General features: G+C 37.2%; 1 protein-coding gene and 1 long non-coding RNA gene across 5 annotated transcripts in view; one reads left to right on the forward strand and one right to left on the reverse strand.

The window, feature by feature from the left end:
- The window catches only part of LOC127873058 (mediator of RNA polymerase II transcription subunit 17-like), a 55,191-nt gene that overhangs the window by 36,034 nt on the left and 786 nt on the right, over window positions 1–18,371 (reverse strand). For all 4 annotated transcript variants that reach the window (XM_052416634.1, XM_052416633.1, XM_052416632.1 and 1 more), the window contains exons 2-3: window positions 2,056–2,226; window positions 450–585 (exon numbers count right to left, since the gene is read on the reverse strand). In XM_052416634.1, the coding sequence (XP_052272594.1) occupies window positions 450–585; window positions 2,056–2,226 (307 nt within the window). The remainder of the gene's footprint in view (window positions 1–449; window positions 586–2,055; window positions 2,227–18,371) is intronic.
- LOC127873094 (uncharacterized) lies at window positions 9,461–12,877 on the forward strand. The gene is made up of 4 exons (XR_008045959.1): window positions 9,461–9,844; window positions 10,039–10,779; window positions 11,051–11,103; window positions 11,618–12,877. It is a non-coding gene; the product is annotated as an uncharacterized LOC127873094 (long non-coding RNA).

Raw genomic sequence — 18,371 nt, forward strand, 5'->3', positions numbered from 1 at the left:
CCAGAGATATTAAATAAAATCATTTACATTGTAATACAGTGTTATGCATAAAATTGATGCATTAGCTATTCTTGTTAAATATCTATTTTCATATTCAGGAAAGGTATGTGCCCTATCCATATATATATATTAAGGTCAAGGACATACCCCACACTATTTACAGTTAGTCTTAAATCTGATCAGCAACTGAGAAACAAAGTCTTAAAAAAACATATATGACCACAATTTCAGGTAACTCAATTCCAATTTACTGGCAATTCAACAATAAAATAGTACCAGAACTGATTTTTCCCCCCAATTATGCTAGGGTCAATAATTATTTCTACACCTAATGCAGTTTAACTGAGTTTGTCCGAGAGCTAGTAGACTTATGCATACTCAACCAGGTAGATCTTCAACACTAAACAGACAATTGGAACTCAATCAATCAACATTGAACCTATATTTACCTTCTTTTTGGCCAAAAGCTGAACGGCAGATTTTGGCTCACTTGTGTCTTGCTGGACATGTGTTAGCACCATGTACTTTTTCTCCTTGGCAATGTTCAGCACGTCAAGGAGTACTCCTACCTCGGTATAGGCTGTCCTGAGTACAACAACAATACAACACCTTTGATACAATGTGTGCTGCATTCTGGGAAAATCGGGCTTAATGCAGTCCCCACATAATAATCAAGGATGATAAATTCCGCTTTTAAGGTATTTTTTATGTAAAAGAAGTCTTTTCATAGCCAAAATCCAGTTTAGACAGAAAGTTTCACCCAGATAAGCCTGAGCTGACTGCACAGGCTAATCTGAGAGGACACTTTTTACAAATGAATTTAGTCACATTTTCCAAGAACAAGGTTCACTAACAGGCCTGTTCACTAAATAACAAAAACTTACAATGTGAAGGTTAGTTTGTGTGTGTGTATTTTTTAAAGCTAATTTGGCCTTGTCGTGCAGTATTTAGAATGTGCTTAGTTTATATGTTTTCTAAACATGATAACAATAAGCCTTTTCCGCCCTATGCCATGGGTCTGAATATTGGCCCCATTCCCAATGCAAATCTGGTTGTTTTTTCCCAATTGAAAAAAAAATCCCAATTCCCAAAAAATTGCCTTGAATTTGTTTTAAAAACAGTAAAATATGTTTAATTGATTATTTAAGACTTTCCTTATTTTCCCCAAAATCTGGCGTTTCGTGCAATTTTTTCCCCTCAAAAAAGGCAAGGCCCTTCCCCCAAAATCAGATAAAAAACCTGCACTTATCACACATGTTTGTAAAATTTTAATTATATGTTATCAAAAAAGTTGTTATTTACCAGTTAACGACTTCTTTGAAATATAAGAAACACCATTTACATGTGATTATTTTTCCCAATTGAGCCAGTTTTGCGAATATTTTTTTTCCCAAAATGGGTTTTTTCACGATGTGGAATTCCCAAACTTCCAGTGTGGCGTTTTCCCAAAATGGAGCAGAAAAGGCCTGCTTATTTTCCCCAAAATCCGGCGTTTCATGCGATTTTTTTTTCCTCTCAAAAAAGGCCAGGCCTTTTCCCCCAAATCAGATAAAAAAACCTGCACTTATCACATATGCTCATAAGATTTTGTAAAATTTTAATAATATGTTATCAAAATAGTTGTTATTGCCAGTTAACGGCTTCTTTAAAAATATAAGAAACACTATTTACATGCTATTAATTTTCCCAATTGAGCCAGTTTTGCGATTAATTTTTTTTCCAAAAATGGGCTTTTTCACGACGCGAAATTCCCAAAATTCCAGAGTGGCATTTTCCCAAAAAGGAATGGAAAAGGCCTGAACAATTTAGGTGTAAATATGCCATAATAAATTGTAAGCATCGAGTATAAATTAAATTTAATAAAGATGCATATTTTCAGGAAAAATACACATAACTTCTACCTCAATGTAGCAAGTATATGATGAAATAGAAAACAGTAAATAATTTTGGAAAAATATAAAATCAAATGTGGATAATATTTTTCCATGAGCCAACATATAAGTCTCAATTTTCAGAACGATAAAGCCATGCATGTGTAGAAGTTAGCCTGCATACTTAAGTTTGTTGCGTACGCTATCCCATGGCCAGAGTGAGGGTTGAAACGTTGCAGCCTCCTTGTCTCCAGTCTCCTCCTCTGATGTCTTGGCACTGTGGTCCTCTGAGCCATCTTCGGTGAAGTCTATTTTCTGAGCACTTTTGGCCAAAGATTCTGACATCGACAGAGGTCTAAAATAAAAGAAGTTTACAAATAACTACTGTTTTCACTTCAATATCTGAAAATGTGCTGGCAGGTACTGTAGTGTCTGTGCATAGACGCTGATATCAAAGGTTATCTTATAAACCGTAATAAACGAGTAACGTATTTCTATAAATTTCTTTTTGTAATTTGTTGTTGTGTTAACATGGGCTTGTAATGTGTTGCATTAATCAAGTTGTTAAATTAATATATTTTACACACTGCCGGATTTTGGGGAAAAAAATCACGCGAAACGCCGGATATTGGGCAAATAAGGAAAGTCTTAACCCTTTCCCTGATAGACCCCTTATCTGATTTGCCACTCCAGGCCAATACCAGTCATGCTGTTCTGATAACAGTAACTCCATATAAGGCTGATAAGCCTGACTACACCATCTTCATAGGGTTATTGGAAAAATATTGGAAACATTCTCAACTGTTACGCCTGTCTTGTTTAAGCTTAATTTTCACTTAGTTCCTTTCATTTCACATCATTTGTGTAAATGTTAAGATTGTAGAGAAATAAATTCTGCTTCCAACCATATAAATTTTAAGTCTGTATTGTAAACAACGCATAAGAAATGTTTGAACAAACAAAGAAGACATACTTTTTTCACATAAAACAGAATTTATTCAGTGATAAATTTACAAATACACATGATTTTAATGCGTATTCATATTACACATTTAATAATAAAATAAACATATATATTTACATAACAAATATATTTACATAACAATAAACATATACATTTACATAACACAACATCAGTATTTACACAAGCTAACAAGTATAGGCTGCAATAAATTATTATTTGCAAACATGAGACTTCTGTAGACAAAAGTTAGTAATTGTACAACTTATTTACTATTAAGTTTTTTTTAATTATAATGCGACATGACAAATGAAATAAAATCTAATCAATTTTTATAATTCATGGCTTATAAAATTAGAAATATTAAATAAATTATTTACTTCTTAGTTTTAAAAATATAATAATCTGAATACTGAAAATATAGTTGCAATATATACAGTAGCAATGTCCTAATCAATGTCCTTTTCTTAGCAATGTGTGTGTCCATGATAACTTTTACTTGATTGCACATGACACGAAGTTAAAAAGTGTCATTACAAGTAAAGTTATTACTCATCACAGGTTGTGATATCTGGCGAAGCAACCATCCTGACACAGGTGGACACCGCAAGTAGCACATCCGAACTTCGTCTCCTTCCGCTGCTTCAGGTATCGGGTGTGGTACTTGCAGGTCTTTGTCTTGTCGGAGAGACGGGACATGACATGGCCCCCCATGTTCATCTGCTCCACCAAGCCATTTCTCCCTCTGCCTTCCGGTGCTGCCCGTTTTCTTTTGCAGTACCCGCCAACCAGTTTTCGGACAAGTTCCAGGCGGAAATCAAGGTGGGTGAACTGCTTCCTGCAGATTCTCCTGCGGGACGTCAGTTTGTAGAGGATGAAGGCATTCACAATGCAACAGTTCAGAAGAAACCAGAAGAGGTATCGCCAGTACTTCTTGGAACAGCGCCCAACGTTATACTTAGCGCGGTACTGGTCATGAAGGTCGACACCACCCATATACATGTTGTAGACGTTCACACTGTGTGGCGACTGTAGCTGCATGACGTTGGCTCCACATCGTCGCTGTACAGGTAAAGTGACGGTAGGGTCGCTCAACGTGGACAAGTGATGAACAAGTCGCTTGTCCTTCCACACAGTGGCAGTCAGGTTGGTGTCGCCCAACTGCATGATCTTAAAGTCTCCGCGCTGGCGTTTCTCTGCTGGCTTCTTCAACTGGCTCGGGAATCCCTTCCTGTTGACCCTGACAGTCCCGCAGGCGTACAGGCCCTTCTCCAGGAGTTCCTTCATGAGAGGTATACCTGTGAAGAAGTTGTCGAAGAACAACCAGCGGAAGGAGTGGTAGTTGTGGTCCACTAGCCTCATCACAACGTTGTGGCCAAGTCCGTGTTCCGTCTGGTTGTTCTGTCGCCCCAGGTATACCTCAAAACGAGCAAGGAAGGCTGTCCTGGCATCGCAGAGCATCCACACCTTGATTCCCCTCTTGATCGGCTTGGCGGGCATATACTGTCTAAAGCTGAGGCGGCCGGTAAACGCAATCATGGCTTCGTCAATGGAGACCTCCTTGTTGAGTGTGTAGATGTCCTGGAATGTCCGGCTGACGCTCTCCATGACAGGTCGCACCTTGAAGAGTTTGTCGTATCCTGGCTCTCCCCTTCCTGGCTCAGTCGACCGGTCTGCAACATGGAAGTACTGCACCAGCTTCTGGAACCTGTTGCATGTCATGGTGTTGGTGATTCCAGCATTGTTGATGAAGGGATTGGACGACCAGAACATCTCGGCATTGGGGAGCTGGTTGATTCCCATCAGGATGTTGATGGCCAGGAATGCCCTCATCTCTTCTTCTGTTGTGTCCTGCCATCTAATGGCCGTTGGAATGTCCGGCTGTGCCATCTTCCAAGCGAAGTAACCATTGGTATGCGCCACAATGGACCGAAGCAGCTGGGGAGAGAACAGCAGCCAAAAGTAATCCATGGGAGTGGCTGTGTCCACATCGAATCCATCTGGCAGGCGTGCTCCCGGCTGCTCGTTGAACTCATCAAACTGAAATGAAAAAAAAGAAAGAAATATTATTATTAACATAATTATATTATAATTATAAACAATTTTAATATAAATTATTATAATATTATTAATAATATGATCGTGTCATTTGTAATATTTTATTTTATAACATGTACATATATTACAATATTTATGTTTAGGGCATTATAATTATAAGTATAATAGGGTGGTAGCGGTTACTAATGAAAAAAAAATGTTTTGACATTTTCAAATTTGCACTGCAACAGATGTACGTTATTATTTTTGTGTAGTCATATATTATGTGTAGACGCACCCTCAATGGACTGAAGTCATCTGTCCAATTATCATCTCCAGCCTCAGCATCTGGAATAATGTCATCATCGGACAAATCACCGACTTCAATATAAGAGTCAAACTCTGAGAAACCAGAAAACTCAGACTCATCCGAGTCACTGTCAAAAAGCTGATCTTAGTAGTCAGCCATGGTAACAGAATAAATTTGTGCAAATAATACGAGGATATAAAAAGTAATACAAGCGTATGCGAATGCAATAGGAAATGCAGTGAGAACCCTACCTTAAAATATCGAATTTTATACTGAAACATTAGGCGGTTAATCGTTTGATTTGTCGGCATTTTGTTTTATTTCAGACTCCATGCAGTTTTCAGATCATAATCTCTGTGCTTTATTACCCGAACTCGTAAGCTTCTGGACACGTGTGCTACTGAAAAAAGCCACCGGGATTGCGTTTTATGGCCCAAAGAAGCCCAAAGTGTCTAGTATCCCGCGTGTTTTATCCCTAAAAGTTAGATAAGCACGCGCATTATTAATTATTATGTTGGTCAGTACAAAAGGCCTACTGAAAACCGTCGATTGCTTCTTTGTTTTATTGCTCAATCAAGCAGCGATAATCTAATATCCTGTGTATTACAAAAACACCAACTTTAGATAAGCACGTGTCGTCTGTCAAAACCATGATTTTATATGTCAGTAAATATATCGAAGTAATTCTCGTAAATGATCTCGGAAACGGGACTTGCTGTAAACATATATCATTACGATATTAATTTTCATAAGATAAATGAGAACCAAACAAACATACACAGACAACATAAAATATAAATAATTATGACAAATTAAATGCAAAAAACGTAGGTTTATTTTCGAAAAATCACTTTTACTTTCTCCCAATTTCCAGAAAATGACTTGTACATATTGCATAAAATCTAAATATAGATGACGCTGTTAATTGGTCGTTGTAAAAGAATATTCATGAACTGTACACGGCACTTTGCGTACAATAATTGTTGCAATATTGAAGAAACTAAAATATGAAAATGATACAGCGTTTATTTCTTTTATTTTATTCAGGAAAATGTCAAAATCATTTGCGAGATACCCCGATACTCAAATGGAAATTTACTACGAAGCTTTTACGTTGTTGTCTGCGCTACACAGTTTTTGTGTATAAATAAATACACCAACGCCTATTTTCGCGCGCTTTTTGTCCAAACAAAGACTTGACACGAAAATATCATGGACATTATACATGTATTTATTTCTGGCAACAATTTGTAACAGAACATTAATTGTACACGATGCGCGCACACCACATTAAGATATTTACGCGTGTTTGAATACCCTTGTCCCGATTGGACACCTATTCATCAAATCTTTAAATAGAAACATATGCCGAAATTCATTTGATACTTTAGAAAAATGTCTGATGTTTGTGTTTATGAGTTTTCTTGAGCACTTTTGTCGTCAATATCAATAAGAATTTGCATTTGAAAATGGACATTGGGAATATACAGGATTATCGGGTAATGGATAGAGACGGAAATATTCGCATGTATGCGGTAATCGATAGAGACGGTAATAAACGCATGTATCGGGGAATCGATAGACTCGGGATTATACGCATCTATCGGGGAAAGGGTTATATAATCAATTTTACATATTTTGCTGTTTTAAAAACAAATTCAAGGCAACAGATAATTTAATTATGCAATTTGTTATATTTTCTACACTGGATCAGGTTAACATTTGTATTTAAAGTTTAAAAAAAAAATGTTTTTTTTTAAGGGAAAAAAATGAAGTCTGGGGGAAAATTTACCTGCTGAGGGGTAAAAAATCCGAGGGGAAAGGGCAGGGTTCGACACTAAGGCACGTCCGACAGACATTGTCTAGTAAGATCGGTGGTCGGGCTAGTTAAACTGCGGGCTAGCTTGTCCGACTGGTCGTACGTAAATAAATCTATACTGATTCATATAACTATAACTATCTGCTGTGAAAACCTTTATTTTTAATGTGTAAAATTACTCTCGTATTCGTTATTTACATTAAAACTAGTGTATTTAAATAAACGCGGAGCATTCACATGATTCATCGCTATTTTTAGACGCAAAGGAGAGCTTCCTGCAGAAATTGCTTGTTACCATTGGTCACGTTGTCATGAATATTAATGATTTCCTGCAGTGTCGTAAAACTGAAGAGCATGATTTCACGACTTCTATCGAAAATCGGTATCGTCAATGTAAACATTTTTGCGTAGCAGACAAGAGAATGTAATTTAAAGAATGGCTTTGTTCAAGTTCGGAGTTTCGTCCGACAAATCAGTTAATAAAAAACAATCTGACGCTTAAACTGACACGAAACGTAAATATGAAGAAACACGAAAACGTCAATTTTATCTTCGATGGAAAATCGAGTCAGTTGCCATGGATTGAATTTGACAGAGAAAAGCAAAAAAAAAAGTTTTATTTTATTGTTTTACTCTATGCATTAAAAAAAATCTGGTGTTCACTGATTATTTACTGATAAATCCTGATTAAACAATTACATGACACAATTGTGTTCATTTCCTATGTCATTTGTGGTTTAGTAGACATCAGGTTCGGGCTAGTACATTTTAAGAGGAGCTGGTCCGACGGTCTTGCTGTAAAAAAGTTAATGTCGAACCCTGGGAAAGGGCTATTTTTCGGCGGGTCCCAAAGAACTTAAGAAGGAAAAAAAGCCCTGATTGCAAAGAAGCAGACAACTGAACTTGTGAAACACATCTGTTTGATTTGTTTTCATAAAATTACTTTCACTTTCTCCAGATATGCAGGAAATGTTGCAATGTTGCATAATGATGAAATCAGTGTAGATTTTAGCATAAGAGCTGTGTGCGCACTTCGCAGCACATGATATACAGGTGTCTAGTGGGAATACCCAATTGGACACTAGTTTTATCAAAACGTTCAATACTGAATAGTAACGTATATATATATATATATATATATATATTGTGGCGTCCGTCAGGATGGGTTTATTGGTTTTCTTTGTGAGTTATATTCTTACAACAAGACTGTCGGCAGTTTAAATAATATATTTATTTAGTAGGTTTAATATGTTATTGCAAAATTAAACAAGTTTGGTGGACACTTTCTCAGAAATACGTTAAAAGTTATTTTTAGTTACCCAAGATGTTTTTACTCACTTTACTGCCCAGACAAGTGGAGCTACCAAGATGGAAGTTGTGCTGTCAAATTCAAATTCTAGCGCACTTATATACTTTCTGGAAAGTGCCCACGTGACCTTAACTGACCAATGACCATATGACAGCCTGCCAGCATAATAACAATAAACCAATAGGATTCTGACAGCTCGGGAATCATCCAATCAGAATCCGTCAGCCTGAGCTGTCAGAATCCACAATGATGCTGGCAAATTCTGTGTCATAGCGGCCATGACAGGTCAGATTTATGCATAACATTTACATAATAATGCATACATATGGCTTGTCAATAAACAACAGGATCGAAATGGAAACAATACACATAATACTAATAGTTCTGTTAGTGCAGTTAATAATTCGTGGTATTACGGAATAAGTCATGGAAATGAAATGGATTATTGTGTTAAAAGGATGTAAACAATGGACATTGCAAGCCTTACACGAATAACAAGGTAAGTGCAATTATCATCATCATCATCATAATCATTAGTAGTATAACTTTGGAAACTGCATTCCACGTAAGTATAACAGTAAACAATAAAGCATTTAAGCATATAATGGGTGTGGGGGTGGGTCATTACAATCGCCCCACCTTTCTAAAATTAAAATTCTCCTGAATTTTGATAGCTCAAAAGCAAACGTCATGTGGTAGTTATCACATAAAATATACTGCAATTCAAACTTATTATAAGACTAACATTAATTAACAAACGAACATGAACATTAGAAACAGTTGGTAAGTAGTTGTTATCCAGTGCATATAACTTCCACCAAATACCATTACGCCGTACTTATTCACTCGGGGTAATAAGTCACACTAAGATATTTTCAATCTTACAAAGGTTCTTGTTTTGCATTCAATGGTTGAACACTACACAATCATTATGAAATAATTACCCACACAGTAACGTAATAGCGGTACATTCATATCGCAAATCCCTAGAAGGTTGGTGTGCACAGACAATCAAACTATTGATTTTAACTTGAACAGCAACAACAATATCAGATAACAATACTGAACATAATAAATTTAAATTCGTTATAATTCGTGAATACGTTTACCAATTATCGATAATACAGTAACTATTATCAAATTTTAAACTTAACGCGTAATCACACAATTTAAGTTACCCCTCTGTTTCAGGTGTAATTTAGAATAATGACATAATGAACTTAATAAAAAAAACACTTAGTTCAGTCAATAAACAATAAAATGCAACATATTTGTGAATCAAAACGACAATACAATACATCAGTCAATAAACAATCAAATGCAACACATGTGTGAATCAAAACGACAATAATAATAATAAATTATCAGTCAATGTCCAGACTGAATGACGCCGTAGAATAGTTTGCATGTTAGTTAGGTGTAGCCTTCAACACCGGAAATTGAGTCACGAAATCAATGTATGGAAAACGATTGTTCGCAAATAACAACCACATGTTTGAGGGTTAGTTTGTCATCCAAGTGAACCTCGCCGTTCGTGGTAAAGTATACCTTTATTGTCAAGCTGTCTATCAAACTATCATTTATCGAGTTTCTTTGCTAATGCTTCACACATTTATTAGTTTTAAATTAAAGGAATTGTTAATAATGTTTGGATCAAGATAAACTTGGCAATCGTTCACACGCTCAGCAATTATTTGTCTTGATAACTTAGTTACACATATATTGTTACAGATTTGAGACATCAAAGTCTGAAGAGTAAAATCAAGACCAATTTCATCAGTCGAATATAGTACAATATACGACGAAGACATCAGGGGAGCACGTAATGGATCGACATCAGGAGAGCACCTCATGGATCGACATCAGGGGAGACAATCATGGATCGACATCAGGGGAGCACATCATGGATCGACATCAGGGGAGCACATAATGGATTAAGTACAATATACGAAGAAGAAGACATCAGGGGAGCACGTAATGGATCGACATCAGGAGAGCACGTCATGGATCGACATCAGGGGAGACAATCATGGATCGACATCAGATAATGTCAACGAAAACAATTCATTGTCGATTTTTCCTTCTACAGTAGAGGACCCATGAGAAACCGCAACATGCGAGACCGATATACCGCCTGCAGCTCCCACTGATACCGAACGAATATCACGCCAAAAGCTGCTCCCAGCAGACCGCGATGGTCCATACACCTTTACGAAATCTTCCTGGAAAATGGCTAAACAAACCATCTCCCTGACATGGAAGGCCGTCTCCGGAACATTCGTATCTGGGTGAACCGTAAGGATGTGGCGTTTCATATCAGCTGCGCGTTTAATGGTTACATGGCAAAATGGACACTCCACTCCCAAGCGCTGATGTACAGTCTCGACATGTCTCTCAAATTGACGTTGAGTTGCCAATGTGGCATGGCACAACCAACAATTTTGATGTTTCATTCTGTAAATTTACAAAAAGGTATAACAGTTTATAAGTTTGAAATTTGCTACTTTATATGTTCTCGCTTACTTATTTTCATCTTCATAAAAAAAAAAGTTATATGAGTCATTTATACATAACACTCCATTAACTCAATTATATGTGTTTTACACTTTAAGAATTTTACAAATGTCTGAATGTTTAAACAGCAAGCCAATAATGCTCTGTTCAAATTGCATGTTATTGTACACATAGATATAGTTCACCAAATCAAAATGTTATATGCAAAAAGCAAGTTTATTTGTTTCAGGTATCAACGAAGTGTCCACCACCCTAATAAAAAGGCAACACAAGTACTCAAAGGTATCACACATTACTCTAAAATCCACTAATTACTTTTAATAGCACTATTTTGAAACGTCTGCTCCAAATATATAAAACATCATATTTATTTAAATATGAAAGAATAACCGATAACGAATATGGTTGCGCAGGCCAATTCAATTATCAAAACATGTGATATATAGCCCATATCACATACTATGGTGCCTTTAACACGGTCACCACAACTTCATGAGCAACTTAGCTGATTCTCCCCAGCTTTTGCAGCAGCTCATAAACTATATATTTGGATCAAACCGACACACAATATAGTGATATAAAAATTAAGTCATATTTACTTAATTCATTTATTTATTCGAAATCTGCACTTGACTAATTGCAGAATTGAGCAAACCAAGATGGAATATGGTTTCCTTTGTAGGGAATTAATCTGTCTATGTGATACACTTTTGGCTTTAACTTTAGTCCACTCTTTACTAAATAGGTTATGTCGTCTAATTTCCTTGTTATTACATATGGACCTTTCCATTTGCAGGTCAATTTCGAACAGACTCCAATACGTCGAATCGGGTTATACAACCAAACAGCTTGGCCGACCGAAAAAGACCTCTTTTTCGCCTTGATGTCATAATGACGCTTCTGATATGCTGTGTTCTTACGAAGAGACTTCCTCGCTATTGTATGACAGCTCACCAGGACCGTCTGTAACTGGCTACAATATGACTCTGGATCACGTGCCTCAATTGAAGAATTTGGTGACCCGATAAATGCCTCTACTGGTAGGGTTACATCACGCCCAAACACCATTTTGTTGGGAGTTACACCAGTACTGCTGTGCACGGAAGCACGATAAGCCATGGTTAGCTGTGGAAGGTACTCATCCCATCTCTGTTGGTCATCTTCACAATAAATGGCCAACATGGATTGAAGAGTTCTGTTGAATCGTTCTGGACAACCATTACTTTGGGGTCGAAGCGAACTTGTTGTTACTTTGTCGATGTGAAGAAAATCACAAATATCTTGAAAAAGCTGTGAAGTGAAATTTGTCCCTTTATCACTTAAAATTTGTTGAGGACAACCAAACCGACAAATGAAATTATTTACTAAAACATCAGCAATAGTTTTTGCTTCTTGGTTAGGCAGGGGATAAGCCTCAGTCCATTTTGTAAAATTGTCCACTACTACTAAAATATATTTGTTGCCTTTCAGTGTTGTACTTAAAGGACCTAACACGTCAATGGAAATTCTCTCCATTGGTTCACCATTGATATAATTTCTCATTGGGGCTTTAGGAGCTGTATTAGACTTACGACATGCACATTTATCGCATTTAGTGATATACTTATTAACATCCTCTTTCATACCTGGCCAATAGAACGATTGTTTAAGCCTATGTAAGGACTTTTCTAAACCCAAGTGTCCAGCAGACGGAATGTCATGCGAATACTTAATAATTTCATCTCGTTTCGTTAACGGTACAATAAGTAAATTTTGTTCGAAGCCAGTTTCCGTGTCTATGAAAATACAATACAATATTTGGTTAATTACTTTAAGTCTATCCCACATGCGCCAAAGTGTTTTAAGAAAAGAAGTACCATCTGATATTTGATCCCATGAAGGCCTATCTAATTGGTTTGTCTTAGCATTAAGAATAGGACTAATATTTGGGTCATTTAATTGGGCAACTAAAAGGTCATCAGGGGTCCAGCCATTTATAACTATTTGTGCGTCTTGTTGTATTGCTCGTATAGTTACACTGTTATTTTGGTTTATGATTAAATTATTATCACAATCACTGTCAGTATCTTCATTATTTAAATTCTCTTGTCTTTCACAAACTTTACATGGTCGTCTACTTAAAGCGTCAGCATTTGTATGTTTGAGCCCAGGCCGATGAACAACATCAAGGTCATATGTTTCTAGTTCCTGTAACCATCTTGCCATTTGACCTGACGGGGTTTTCAGCTTTTTGATCCAACTTACAGCTGCGTTATCAGTTCTAAGCAATGTTTTCTGACCATATATGTAGGGGTGAAAAGTTCTTGAAGCCATTACGGCGGCCAAAAGTTCTTTTCTTGTTGCACAATAATTTTTCTCGCATTTACTAAGACCTTTGCTCATGTAAGCAATTACACGTTCATGACCGTTTTGCACCTGGGATAATACACCCCCAACTGCTAAGTCACTAGCATCACAATCTATTATGTATGATAATCCCGTTATTGGATAAGCTAATATGGGTGCTGACGTTAGCGCCTGTTTTAATGTTTCAAATGCACTATTTGCGTCCTCATTCCAACAAAATTTAATACCTTTTTCACATAACTTGTGGAGAGGTCGAGCTATTTTAGCAAAACCTTCCACAAAACGTCGATAATATGAGGCAAGACCAAGAAAACTTCGCATTTCTTTGACTGACGTTGGCACTGGCCAACTATGGACAGCTTTTATCTTTTCCGGGTCAGTGGAAACTCCTTCCTCAGACACTATGTGGCCTAAGAAAGTTATTTTCTTTTGAAAGAAAGCACATTTGGAAGGCTTTAACTTTAGATTGGCATCAACGAGTCTGTCAAAAATACGGGACAAACGCTCCAGGCCTTCAGAGATGGTGTTTGCTGGCGAGGTTATATCATCCATGTAGAGGACTAGTTCTACCCACTGCAAACCGCGTAGAACATCCTCCATGCAACGTTGAAAGGTTGATGGAGAATTCGCGAGGCCGAACGGCATACATACCCACTGGTACAATCCCAGTGATGTGGCAAAGGCCGTCTTTTCACGGTCCTCTGGTGCCATTTCAATCTGCCAGAAACCGGAACACAAGTCCATTTGGCTGAACCAGGTCGCACCGGCTAATGAATCCAAACAGGCATCTGTTCTAGGAAGAGGGTACGCGTCCTTAACGGTAACATCATTAAGTTGCCTGTAGTCACAGCAAAACCTAACGGTAGAGTCCTTCTTTGTTACAATGACAACAGGAGAGGCCCAAGGACTTTTGGAGGCTTCAATGACATCCTGTTCGAGCATTTTCTTGACTTCATTTCGCTCAGCTTCCTGTTTTGCCAATGGTAATCGACGCAACGGTTGTTTAATTGGTAGCGCTTGACCAGTATTAATACGATGTTGTACCCGGTTACATTTTCCCAAGTCACTAGAATGTTTTGCAAAAACAGAACTGTATTTTAATAATAATAATGCTAACTGATGACACTCTTCTTTAGCTAGAAATTTCGAGCTTCTATCATAAAGATCTTTTAAATGCTCAGGCAAATCAGTTCTACTGGGGTTTACAATTTTATTTTCACTAGTTGGTGTCACTGATCGTACTTGAACTTTATTAAAAATTTCTTGATCAATGTATGGTTCACAAGTGCCAACTGATTGGTTTTCGTGTAAAGTTACAGAGCTGTCGGAACAGTTTACATAATTAATTTTAAGGTCACTATCGTTTGTAGTTAACACACCAGGCAACATAAGACAGTGAGGATTTGCAGAGCCGATAGGTTCCGCCAGCGAGTACTTTGTCAGTTTATCTTTATTAGAAATGCCGACGGATACAAAAGCTGCGGAATTGGCAGGAATTACAATTGTCCTGCGCACAATAACGCGACATGAAAAAGATTTTTCAGAGCCCACAAAGCACGAGATCTCATTACAATGGGTAACAAGTTTACCGCTTTTGTAATCAATAATTTCAACATATTTCAAGAGAAAATCCTGGCCTATTATGCCATCTTGCGAAATGTCACAAACTAAGACCTCGATGTTGAAATTACAACCATTTAATGTAACTTCTAAAGCAGTTTGGCCATGACAGTTAATTTGATTTGAACCGGCATCGAATACAGGGGTTGCAAATGGAGTTAATAAGTATTTTGAAAGCTTAGGCATATTTTGATAAACGGTACTTGATAAAATGGAGCATGTTGCACCGGAATCAATTAAAAATTCTACTTCTTGAACATCAAGTTTGCCTGACACGTAAAAACCATTGTCCCAAACTTTATCAGAAAAACTACCGGTGCGAATTACATTTCCAGCAGGCCGATTTTGATTGGATTCAGTCGACACATGACCTACTGGGTCGACCGTGAGCCGTTTCCCTGAGACAAATGTGCAGGAACGTTTCGAGAAACTTCGCCAAACGATTGACGTTCACGCTGAGGACAGTCCCGGAAGAGATGCGCTTCCGAGCGGCACTTGAAGCACTTGCGCGACTCGCTCTTTGTTTTGGGTGACTGTTGCGTTGATCTTGCCAGAGACACGCTTTCAAGACGCTCCAGACGGGAGTCTAGACCCTTAATGAGACCTGACAACTTCCGGTCTATGCCGCTGGTGTCTACGGCTCGAACACGGCTGGATCTTTGTTGATCATGCCCGAGGATCGACTCATACTTATCGATCACTGCAGCGGCCTCGTGAATACTGGAACAGTTGTTGTCGATACAGCGACACTTCATTTCGGGTGAAATTATTTTATACAGTTGATTTAAAGCAACAATGTCCTGTGATTGTGTGTTCAATTGACTGTACGCTTTCTTTGTGAGTTGTCTTATGTCGTCACAAAGAGAGATGATGCTTTCTCCGGGCCGGCGCTGTCTATTCTCCAACATCCCAAGGTACTTCGATTCATGCACACTGCTGCCGAATCGTTGTTTCATACGTTTTACCAACGTACAATAATCGCGGCGCTCGTACTCGTCCAGGCTCATATAAAACTGCCTCGCCTTTCCTCGAAGACTGGATGCTAGGAATAAAACACGGCTCCTCTGGCTCCAAACACAAAGCTCGGCGCAATCCTCAAAATGGGAAATATAACTCTCCCAAGGCTCTTCGCCGCTGTATGGCTCTGGCTTGAGATGGGGGACATGTTCGGATGCCCTCCAGTTGTTACAACGGTCAACACCTACGTTGTTGAAATTGAGATTTTGCGCTCGGCCATGTCGGCGCACGGGACTGGACCCAGCCTCGGAATCACTTTCCGACGTACACGGCGGAACAGGTGTTGCTCGCTGACGTCGACGATGGCGACCAGTAGACATGGAAGAAGTTACTGAAGCTTCACTCCTAATTTCGAATTCACTATTTTCTAAATTTCTCAAATTTAACACAACCTCGGAATCCGAACTTTCGCTAGCCATATTTTTTAATTTGCACTTATTTTATAGGAATAGTCAACGATTTATAGATTTATATTAACCACAATATTTATTAAATGTTCCTTGTACACGGGCCTTTTAAATAAACACATTATGTTAGTTATGCAAAAATAACACACAATATATTTTATATAATATATATTAGATCTATATTGCGATTCGCGAATCACGGATAAAATATTTTAAATTATCGAGGGATATGCCCCTTTAAACCACTTCAACGAGCGCTAAGTAAATACTGCGTCATATATTCATTCAATGACGTCATCACATTGGAATTTACTATAACTTCAGGCGGGTTTGTAAAATCGTCCTTCGGCACTGAACGATCCCCAGTTCTGACACCAATTGTGGCGTCCGTCAGGATGGGTTTATTGGTTTTCTTTGTGAGTTATATTCTTACAACAAGACTGTCGGCAGTTTAAATAATATATTTATTTAGTAGGTTTAATATGTTATTGCAAAATTAAACAAGTTTGGTGGACACTTTCTCAGAAATACGTTAAAAGTTATTTTTAGTTACCCAAGATGTTTTTACTCACTTTACTGCCCAGACAAGTGGAGCTACCAAGATGGAAGTTGTGCTGTCAAATTCAAATTCTAGCGCACTTATATACTTTCTGGAAAGTGCCCACGTGACCTTAACTGACCAATGACCATATGACAGCCTGCCAGCATAATAACAATAAACCAATAGGATTCTGACAGCTCGGGAATCATCCAATCAGAATCCGTCAGCCTGAGCTGTCAGAATCCACAATGATGCTGGCAAATTCTGTGTCATAGCGGCCATGACAGGTCAGATTTATGCATAACATTTACATAATAATGCATACATATGGCTTGTCAATAAACAACAGGATCGAAATGGAAACAATACACATAATACTAATAGTTCTGTTAGTGCAGTTAATAATTCGTGGTATTACGGAATAAGTCATGGAAATGAAATGGATTATTGTGTTAAAAGGATGTAAACAATGGACATTGCAAGCCTTACACGAATAACAAGGTAAGTGCAATTATCATCATCATCATCATAATCATTAGTAGTATAACTTTGGAAACTGCATTCCACGTAAGTATAACAGTAAACAATAAAGCATTTAAGCATATAATGGGTGTGGGGGTGGGTCATTACAATATATATATATATATATATATATATATATATATATATATATATATATATATATATATATAAGCTGACATTTATTTGACCAATTTGTGTTTTTTTATATTCTTAAGCTTTTAAATGTATCCATTATGCTAAAAAGATAAATGATAAAAGATACAACATAAACTTGTTAAATTGTAAATAGAAGTTGTAAAAAAGTGAAATTACTGTTTAAGTATGAATAAAATATGTTCAGTGAATAAAACTTTAAGTTGTGTTGGCCTAATACTAATCGCAATTGAGTACTCTCCATTTCCAGTGTGATGTCTCGATATGTGGTAAACCATGCGTATAGACCAGTTCACGCGTGACGTCACGCGCACCTGCGTGTTTACATCCGGGCTATATTGGTAGTCAAAAAAAGATACAATCAATGGGGAGAAATAGAGCGTGATCGGTTATATTTAACGTATTTAGCAGGCATCGGTTAATTATAAATACGTCATTCCGTATGAAGATGTAATGTTACGGCAATGCACGAAATACATCATAAAAACAAGAAATTACGTTTGACATCAATGGGGGTAAATAATAATGAAACAATATGTATATATATTATATATATATATATATTATATATATTATGTTGTGTGTTTGTGTGTGTGTGTTAAATGTTAGATAGTTGTCACTTATACTCGATCACTAGTAACGAGTTTACAATATACATGAATACACAGTTCAATTTGCATCATGTGAGGTTGTGTTTTTCAGTTGTATGTTAATATTCCTCAAGTCATTCTCTGAACAACACCCATCCAAATTAAAATTACATGTAAATACCGTCATGAACTTCGCTTTTAATAGTGCTTTGTAGTACGTTTATTTTCAATGAAACACTGACACATTCTATCACTAATTTAAAATTAGTAATTTTTTATTACTCTAGTTTACACATGCAATTGATAATTATAATTTTATAATTAGATGTATCATTTTTTTTATTGAAGCTTTTC

The sequence above is a fragment of the Dreissena polymorpha genome, chromosome 3 (assembly GCF_020536995.1).
Source record: "Dreissena polymorpha isolate Duluth1 chromosome 3, UMN_Dpol_1.0, whole genome shotgun sequence".
Taxonomy (NCBI): domain Eukaryota; kingdom Metazoa; phylum Mollusca; class Bivalvia; order Myida; family Dreissenidae; genus Dreissena; species Dreissena polymorpha.